This window comes from Rutidosis leptorrhynchoides, chromosome 2 (genome assembly GCF_046630445.1).
Source record: "Rutidosis leptorrhynchoides isolate AG116_Rl617_1_P2 chromosome 2, CSIRO_AGI_Rlap_v1, whole genome shotgun sequence".
NCBI classification, from domain to species: Eukaryota; Viridiplantae; Streptophyta; class Magnoliopsida; order Asterales; family Asteraceae; genus Rutidosis; species Rutidosis leptorrhynchoides.
The window spans coordinates 446,337,428-446,347,028 of NC_092334.1; the positions used below are offsets into that span (position 1 = coordinate 446,337,428).

At 31.4% G+C, this 9,601-nt stretch overlaps 1 protein-coding gene and 1 long non-coding RNA gene across 7 annotated transcripts; both read right to left on the reverse strand.

Annotated features, from left to right (window-relative positions):
* Nucleotides 1–635: 635 nt before the first annotated feature.
* LOC139892460 (protein SENSITIVITY TO RED LIGHT REDUCED 1-like) lies at nt 636–2,679 on the reverse strand. 3 transcript variants are annotated; one of them, XM_071875558.1, is made up of 2 exons: nt 2,631–2,679; nt 636–1,658 (listed from the first exon to the last, which is right to left on the reverse strand). In XM_071875558.1, exon 2 carries the CDS (start codon nt 1,619–1,621, stop codon nt 770–772), a length of 852 nt encoding a protein of 283 aa, XP_071731659.1. In that variant the 5' UTR covers nt 1,622–1,658; nt 2,631–2,679; the 3' UTR covers nt 636–769. The 3 variants fall into 3 exon arrangements, with proteins under 3 accessions (XP_071731659.1, XP_071731660.1, XP_071731661.1); XM_071875559.1 differs by having other exon boundaries at nt 636–1,697; nt 2,631–2,675; XM_071875560.1 differs by having other exon boundaries at nt 636–1,739; nt 2,631–2,670.
* A 2,377-nt stretch (nt 2,680–5,056) lies between these two features.
* Nucleotides 5,057–8,661, reverse strand: LOC139892461 (uncharacterized). Of its 4 annotated transcripts, none has more exons than XR_011774083.1 (7): nt 8,643–8,661; nt 8,156–8,240; nt 7,976–8,055; nt 7,579–7,793; nt 6,869–7,209; nt 6,458–6,657; nt 5,058–5,451 (listed from the first exon to the last, which is right to left on the reverse strand). It is a non-coding gene; the product is annotated as an uncharacterized lncRNA (long non-coding RNA). The 4 variants fall into 4 exon arrangements; XR_011774082.1 differs by having other exon boundaries at nt 5,060–5,451; nt 6,458–6,652; XR_011774081.1 differs by having other exon boundaries at nt 5,057–5,520; nt 6,458–7,209.
* Nucleotides 8,662–9,601: the final 940 nt, after the last annotated feature.

Sequence of the window (9,601 nt, forward strand, 5' to 3'; positions counted from 1 at the left end):
ATTCTTCGGGGGAAGCTTTCGACCGGATCTTGAGAAGCCCAGTGGAGATAAATAAAATTTATGAGGTAAAGTTCTTTTATGCTCTCAATGTATGCATGTAAAACAAATTGATATGTAAAGTAAAAGGTAAAAGTGTAAAGCTGATAAAAAGTATAACGTAGTTATAATATTTCTTTACTACGCTTTTTTGTCCGAAGGCAATAAAATTGCGATGCGGCGACTATTATATTTTTATAAAACATAACTTAGGTATACAAATAAAAAAGTTCATTTAGACTTACGAGTTTGTTCGAGCTCCATATAAGAAGCTAGAGATCGTTTACTAAAAAATCTTCAAAGTATGTTCAAACTCGGGTTCGAGCTCGTTAAAATAGACTCGAATCGAGTTTTTTTACGAGTTGATCTCGAGTAACTCACAAGTAACTTATCTCATTTACACTCCTACTAAGGACGATACATTCATCAAGAACAAAAGAGTGTCATCTACCAAAGAAGAGTAACATCTTCTAGAGGTCATGGCGAGTGGCATAATGTGTCTCGTGTTTTACAGTAACATGATGACATGATACAATGCTCGTAACATTAATTTGAATTAAGTTGCAACTATTAAATTCAACTAAACTGCAATCCATAATCAAAAGAGTAACTAATAAGGAAATGCATATGCAACAACGGAGGTGAAAATACATTTAAGCTATAATGAAGGACCCAAAAGTTTGGCCCTAATCTCCCTCATACAATCTTCAATCACACAAAAACAAATACACAATTAAAGGTTTTCACATGTTACCTGCAAATTTGTGTTTTCATCCACAATAAAAAAATGCCAACTTGAACCATGAAAGGCTCGAAAATAATCATCCAAGACGGTACAAATCTCAAACTCTTTGGTGAACGGTTGGACACTAAGTATATGTTTCCTCGAATCATCCAAAGCTGTGTTTCTGAAAACGGATCTATGTTGCACATATTTCTCAAAACTGTTTCCAAATAATATAATTTGTTTTAAATTTTCATATCTCCAATTGGCCTTTAACATATTGTCATATAGCTCAGCTTCACAATGCGGCATAAAGAAGAGAGTCGGGCCCACAGCTTGTCTCCTGCCTTGCTCATTAACAGCAAGAACACAACATCCGAGCTCCTCCAATACCTTTTTTTCCGTCAACGAAATAATCGGATCAAAAACTTCAATTTCACCAATCCAATCAAATTTTCTCTTCATAAGGGTTGCAAGGCTAAGCTGCAAACGAGGCGATTCAAATGATTCAATGCTACCAATACCATATATAACCATTTCTAACTTGTGTTTTGTTCCCATACGGTTATGAAAATACTCTGAAGCTTCGAGACTACGGATTTGATCTATAAAGACACTAAAAAATTGTGACTTTTCAAGCTTTTCAATAACGATTTGCATCTTCTTCATCAGTTTTTGTTCTCTTTCTGGAGTTGTTTCGAGATCAGCCGGAACCCAATGTGTTTGTTCTTGTTGTTGTTTTGCAGATTTGAGTTTGGGAAATTTTCTTCTTTGATTGTTGCGACGTGGCAACACGATCGTCCATTCATCTTCTAGTACCATATGCTTGTCAGGAGTCAAGGTTTCAGCAGAAGCTGCCATCGTGAAGCTTCTACTAACCTACTATAACTTTGGTGCCCTATACCAACATTTAAATTAATGAGGACCACAAAATAAGCTGCAACATTTAGAACATGTTTCAATAAGCATCATATTTTATCTGCAATATATGCGAGAAATAAGCATCACTTTCACTTTTATTAGTATACAGGGAAATATTCATTTGCATCCTTAATTTTGCTTGAAAACCAAGGGATAAATCTCAGCCCTTGGATCAATATAATCAATGGCTAGGATTAAAAACGCGGGACAAATCACATGTGATTGTCATGATAATCACATGTGATTGTAAATATCCAATCACATGTGATTGTAAGATCTCGAGCAAAATTAAGGATTCAAATGAATCTTTCATTACAATGAACAATTGTAGAAACATTTAAACTTAATTGGTACAACTAAACTTGATCTATCAAGTGTTCTTATAACACATATTTTCTTAACTTGAGTAATATATCTGGCTTTGCAAAAAAGAAAAAAAAAAAAAAAAAAAAAAAAAAAAAAAAAAAAAAAAAAAAAGTAATACATCTATAATCTATAATATATAATATATCCAATCCATTAGAAAGAGTTAAGACACATATATTAGCATGGTACATTCAACAATTTTTTTATACATGACCAAGTTGTACATTGTAAGTAGTAACCCATTAAAGTATACCAGCGCTGATTACAATTTTGACCTTTTAAAAGTCAAAATTGATTGATGATATGATTACAACAAATTCCTAAATTGTATTTAGTACTTATAATCTTTAAACAAGTTATATATTTCAGAATCAACTAAAGACATTTAAACTCAATTTAATTGCAACACGATCGCATAATTAATCACTTGTTAATCCATGAGACGATGATTACAAAAACAGAGACACTTTAGTCGAGCAGCTACACAGTATCATTAACAGAAAAATAATCTATAAACTGAATACATATATAAGAAATCGAACACAGATAACAAAGATAAATGAGCTAGGGTTGCAGATGATACCTTGAAAATTGAAAGTTTTGTTTGGGAGGAATGGAGACGATACCCCACCATCACTGAAACGTTAAAACATATGTCACGACCTCTAAATACTTAGCGGATCGCTTAGTATTTAGCCCATTAGGCCCAAATAAACCAAAACCTAAGAAGAGTTTGTCAAAAACAACTTGGGCTAATCTTATACTACTCCGTAGTCCGTACATATGTAATCGGATATGGTTCGATACAGATGTGTTTTCGAGCATATGCAAGATAAGCAACCGCTTAGGGCCCAAAAATTTAGAAGAGCTCAAAATTTTAAATATGTAAATATTTTTCTCAATATATATAATTAAATCAAATAAAAAATTGTCAATTAAAGTTAAAATACATTCTTTTTAATAGTTAAATGCAATGTAAGTAAATAAATAGATAAATTGGAGTATTATTTTTTATACGTAATAAAAAAATTTAACGTATATGTAAATTATTTTTTTATTGTCGTCTAAGACCTTTAAATTGTTGAGACGGCTCTGGTTCGACAAAAACACAAATACTCTATTTCATTTCATATATTCCCTCATTCCTAGTTTATTATCCAGTATTACTTTTTAAAATGTCTCAAATTAATTTTATTTTGATAAATAGATAAAAATTATTTAGGTAAAGTTCTATTATACTTGTAATGTATCAATACAAGTGACAGCCACTTTTTATTAACCTGTGTGTGGACAATTGAATTGAAATGGATGTAGGTGTATTCATCAGTTCAGTTTTTGGTTTCTTTGATTTATTCGGTTTCCTCGATTTTGAAAATTTTGGGTCCAAAATCGAGAATCGAATTTAATTTCAAAATCGAAACCGAACTGGAAAATCGAATTTGCATTAGGTTCATTATAATTTAAAACTGAAAATTTCATATTTTAATCAAAATAAACATAAAATTGACATTAGTTTCATATTTTAGGTTTTAAATTATTTTTTGGTCTATATAAATTAATAATTTAATATATTAAGTTCGAATTTGAATTCGGTTTTCGGTTTAACCAAATTCAAGAAACTAAAACTGAATCAAAATTCAAATTCAGATTTGAAAACCAAACCGAAAACCGAATTCATATTCAGTTCGATTTTTTCGATTTGGATTCGGTTTAGTTTCGGTTTAGACGGTTTCAAACCAATTGTTGAACAACCCTAGACGTAGGGGGTATTTAGCAAGTTTATAGCCATAAATAATATGTAAGGAATTTGCTAGCCCTTACGGCTGCTGTTAAGATGCATAAAAACTTTGTACACGACGGTTACATTTAACTTTAATGTGACGGTTATTAAATTATACAAGTTTTTTATGCACTTTAATGATAGTCCTAAGGGCCGTCGTTAGCATTTTTTAATATATATATATAATTATAATAATAACATGAAATTATTGATATCTTTACAAAAAGTTTCACGTTCAAACTTCATCAGTAACATAATTAAAGTAGTCATGAAAATGATCAGAAATGATTATGGCATAAACCAATTATTAGATTATGTAGAATAGAGTACAAATACTCGTACTCCCAAAACTTTGTTAATTTAAAACCTTATTTATCCATATACATATACAATTTTTATTATCACTTACATTTGATAAAAAAAAAATGACATACAATGAAAGAGTTTGCTTCTTAATAAATTTAAAGTACACTAAAATACTCCGTAATTTTTAGGGATATTATCATATAATCCTTTCGTCTCAATTCAGTGAATGGAAAAATAGCACACAATTAAAAAATATTATTATTGCACTACACTTTTTATTCACTTACAGTTTTACCATTTACTTTTACCTACTTTTTTGTTCTATATGTATAAAGTAAGAGTATAAAATTTTTTTTATCTCATTACTCATCTATTTATAGAAACTGGACTATTAATTTGAGACATCCCGAAAAGAAAAAAAAAACAAGACTATTATATTGAGACATATGAGTATATATAAATTAGGATAGCCTAAATTACTTTTTAGTTTGGACGATTTTTCTTTTTACACACAAATTTCTTTTATGTGTTACATACGTTTTACTCTTACTTTGAGTATGTTTGGCGCGAAGCTTTTATGGTCATTTAACTTTTAGCTTTTATGAAAAGCTCCTATTTAATAAAAAAAACTCCGTTCGTTCAAGAAGCTTAAAGATTTTAGACAGAGGAGAAAAATACTAAAAGCTAAAATTTACTAGAACTAGCGTTTAACTTTTAGTTTCTAACCTTTTGTCATTTTACTTTTTACTACCTTTTAAGAGCCCGTGCGTTGCACGGCAACTCTTAATCAAAGAAACTCTAAATATAAAAATGTTATGTCACCTCAAAATTAGACACAACTTATATGTTTAATGTTGAACTACTGAAATTATCATCTTATAATATCATGGTAATGATTTTTTGTAACCATTTCCAATACAATATCTACTTGGCTTTTCTTGTGAATTATCCTGAAAAGCTGTTTTGAGTCAGCAGAACCCAAACCCAACAAACTTTACCAAAACTGAATAGTAACTCAACCCAAACCGCCCACTTCACCACCTGGACATGAAACCAAAGACCATTAAGAATACAACCATAATTATCTTGTTTTTGCTCTATAATTATCTCTAGCAAACGTTCCCCTGTAGCTCAAACAAATTACACATGTAATATTACTGAGATCGATTGGTAGAAAGAATACAAAACTAATCATAATAAATCATATTTGAAAAATAAAGTCATTTTCAAACATATCTCATGCCAATGAATGTCAAAAAGATCTAACCAAGAAACTAATTTTCATGGGCTGTTCAGATCATATGCAAATATGATGTACCTGAAATATTAATAAAACCAACCAAATATAACTTCAGGATAATGCACGAGATATGCAAATATGATGTACCTGAAATATTAATAAAACCAAACAAATTTCTATTTTGACAACAATATCTTGTAAATACTAATTTAGTAATAGTGGTGATTACAATCAGAATACTCAAAAAGGAGAATGCACGAGATATGTATTATAGCTAGGGGTCATACGACACAAGAAAACAATCTCGTTATGGTTTCATTTAACATGTTGAAGTAATACAAAAACAATATACTTGTATTTCTATGCAAATTAGCACTCCAAAATGTCAAGAAAATGAATCATGTGCCAACACGTATTGACCCATATCAAAAACTACCATTTTGACCCATTACCAACCCTGTGTCTAATACCAGACAATCATATACGAATCTAAATGAAAGCATAAAAAAATGTTATAAAAAATGATTTTTATTAAAAGTTCTAAAAATGTAACATAAACATATCCTCACCCTGCAATGATCCGACAAATAGAAAACGGTTAAAAGACATGAATTTTATTACCTTTGTCTGCTCATATCTTTCTAGCATATAATTCTCGTGTATTTCCGTATTATTTGACTCGTGATTAAGCGTAAAAACCATTTGACACGCGAAAAACTTAACCCAAATTGACTCATTTATAACAAATGGGTCAAGATTTGACACCTACGAAATGTGTCGGATATCGTGCAGAACTTGTTTAAGGTTTTTTTATTTTCATGTTTGTGATCCCCACCATCATAAATTATCTTTTAAATATATTATATTTGGAAAATCCTATATATTAATTAAAAACACAACACCCTGATATATTATATCACATATTATATATATATATATATTATATATAACTATTATATAAAGTTATATGTTGTGCCTACAGTATAGCATACAATTCCTGTATTTTAATTATTTCATTAAACTCATGCTCGAAAAAAGGCAAGCAAATCATAATAAAACCAACCAACAAAAAACAAAAGCTTACACATATTAAGCTGATGGCCCTGAAACCTGCAGAGATGTAGATTTCCACTCAACAGTTTCACCACAATGCCCATACGACCCACCCATATTGACCTATGCAGGTTCGAACCCACCGATGAAAGTTTCCATATAAAGCTGAAGGACTTCTGGTGGCGATAGATTTCAAACGGTATCGTTCAACCCGAGATCCTATAACCTGCCCTAAAATAGACGTAGCAATCGTAAACGCCATTTTACAACATTTTGAAATAAGTTAACTTTCACGGCTCCTAACACGTCAATTACTTCTAAATATAATAAAATACTTGTCTCGGCTCATACCAAATATCTACTTGAATTATTCTGATCCCGTTTTGACCCGTTACCAAGCCCGCCATTTGATTATCGTATTAAAAGTAATTGAAATACAAACCTCTGTAATGGTTAGTTCCCAGTACTCCTCTGACTCCATATTCTCTGCTAAGTCCGCAATTGTCTCTAAACTATTTCGAGTGAAATCTATTTGACTTTTCATCTTCTTGAAAGGTTGACTTTGACTTAACGACGGGGAGTCACATGTTATATCTTGTACGCAAGGAGGGCAATACCAACTTGATCTCGGTATCCTTAAAAGCGGTGGATCTAAGCAGTATGTATGGTACTCAGCATCACATGTATCACATAAAAGCAACACATCGTCATTTTAATCTAATGCACATACTTTACAAACTCATTCTTCCCATGCTCCAACATCGAGTGTGCTCGTGAGTGTGTCTGCAATCATATGTCATAACACGTTCAGATCATAACTTAACATATTGAGTAGAAGGAAAGAGAGGTTTGACCCTAATATACTTTTAAGTATAAGACTAATGCAGAAAGTATGTTATGAGAACAATATAATTACAATGACAATATTTATGTTATATTTCAAAAAAGTGAAGTGATTTATAACCCAAATTAACTCATTCAAATGCATATGAGTGACCCACACAGTAGTAAATGAGTCTACCTACTCATATGTAAATTAATCAACATTACCACTTCCAGTCTTACTTATTTTCTACCTTTCCATTTACTTTATTAATTATTGATTACAAAAAAAGACTAATTATTGCTAAAGAATTAACAGTAGAAAAAAACCTGGAAACTCTTCGTTCCAATCTGTCAATAATTTTGAGTAATGTTCACCGTTGTGTGCACGATGTGACCCAAGAAACCTGGAAACTCTTCGTTCCAATCTTCCAGATGTCTCCTAAGAGTACCAAAATCGATAGGCTACTTGATAATTTCATGCTAATGAGGGAGCTCTTACAAACAATCATCGCAATATCAGTCAAAAAGTAAAACAACAACACCTGAAAATCAATCAAACATTTGTAGCAAATCAACTCATCAGGATCAACAGGATCAGAAAAAACCATGTGAGAATCCTTCCTGTGGGTCAGTTTAAGTACCCACAAAGCTCTATTAATTCAACAAACACGAAAATAAATAATCTGTATTCTTAATCAAAGAAGCCAATAGTAGAGAAACACACTTTTGAAGCCTGTCAAGAATGAACCCCAACAACTTTTTGTCCGGCAGAGGTGTTTTGGGCTCGGACTCAAATGGGCGACCCTGCACACAATATAAATGAAACGTTATAGCAAAGTACCGATGTGATTTAATAAGCTTCTTAAGAAATATAAACAGAAGGGTTTATGTTTATGATTAATACCATGTTAAGAGTCAATCACTTTCAGGAGCTGTACACCCAACACACATAAACCCATAGTCCATCGTTACGGCATACACACACAAATCTGATAACGGAATTAAAGCGATAAGTAAACTTAATAAATATCAAGTTTAACTCTAAAACAATTATAACGTATAACGTTCTAAAACCCTAATCCAGTAGTAACAACGATAAAAAAAAAAAATATGTTGATGCATAAATGATTTAAACCATTGATATACAAATCAGTAACATACTGAAACACATAAATAGTTTAATTTTTCTGGGCTAAATTGTTCCATATCTAATCAAATCGATAAAACAAACCAAATCAAAGAAAACAAAGAAACCAATTCGAATAAAAGAACCCAATTACTGAATTACTTAACAAATCAAGAAACCACCTTAATTCAGTATTGATGTAAACCAATGAGCCCCAAAAAAATTAAAAACAATCAGTAACAACATACTAAATAAAAAATCCAACCTTAAATCATGTTCAATCGGCAGGCGCAGTCAGTGGAAGCATAATAGCAGTTGGTGCTTTCAATTAATTAAAAGATGAACATAGAATCAATGGTAGTAATAAAAAAGCCCTAATCAGATTGCATAAAACGAACTGAAAGGAAAAGCTAACCTTACACATCTTCAACCTCTTCAATCGGCAGAACCCTAAATCGCTGCAAACCCTAAATCGTTTTTGTAATTTTCGTCTTCATCACTCTGGCGATATTTTTACAAAAACCCACAGTAATCGAGGGGTTGATGAAAAACCTAAAGAGGGGTTGATGAATCTGTAAGTGAAACGGATGAGAATCCGTCATTTATTATTATTTTTTTTTAAAAAAAGAAAAAAGAAAAACGGAGAGTGTAGACACGTGGCAAATGGATAGAGGGTGGTGTTGAGGGTCTGACACATTGGATTAAATCCTTATGCTTTATGTGAGGAAGGGATTTAATAGATTTAGTTACTCTGCTAAACACCAAAATATATTTAAAAAACTAACAGTTACCAGTTATCAGATAAAAGCTACCAGCTACAAACTACCAGCTAGTTTTGTTAAACATACCCTTTAGTTGTCTATTGTTGTAAAATCTAGCGCGTATGATTGTTTGATGGTGTTATCATCCTTTCAATTTCGGGTCCGATTCCATTTTATAACTTATAAAAAATTTACAAAATAAAAAATGTGCCCCTCATGATATCTTTGCTCTGCTTGTTACACTACTATAATGGTCAACTAAAATCAATTGCACAACTACAGGGACCAGTTTGTAAATAATTAAAGATCGAGGTAGATTTTGTAATTAATTCCAATTTTGTTTGTTAGTATTCTGTTAGGGTTGTTATAGACGTTAATAACGGTTTAGATATTCAATCGTAGGCTAATTCATTTTGTAATTAGTTCAGTGAAATGAGAAATGAAAACTGTTCTCAACTTGTTT

Bases quoted from the DNA above. Each gene is read 5' to 3' on its own strand.
- LOC139892460 (XM_071875558.1), bottom strand. From the start codon at position 1,621: ATGGCAGCTTCTGCTGAAACCTTGACTCCTGACAAGCATATGGTACTA.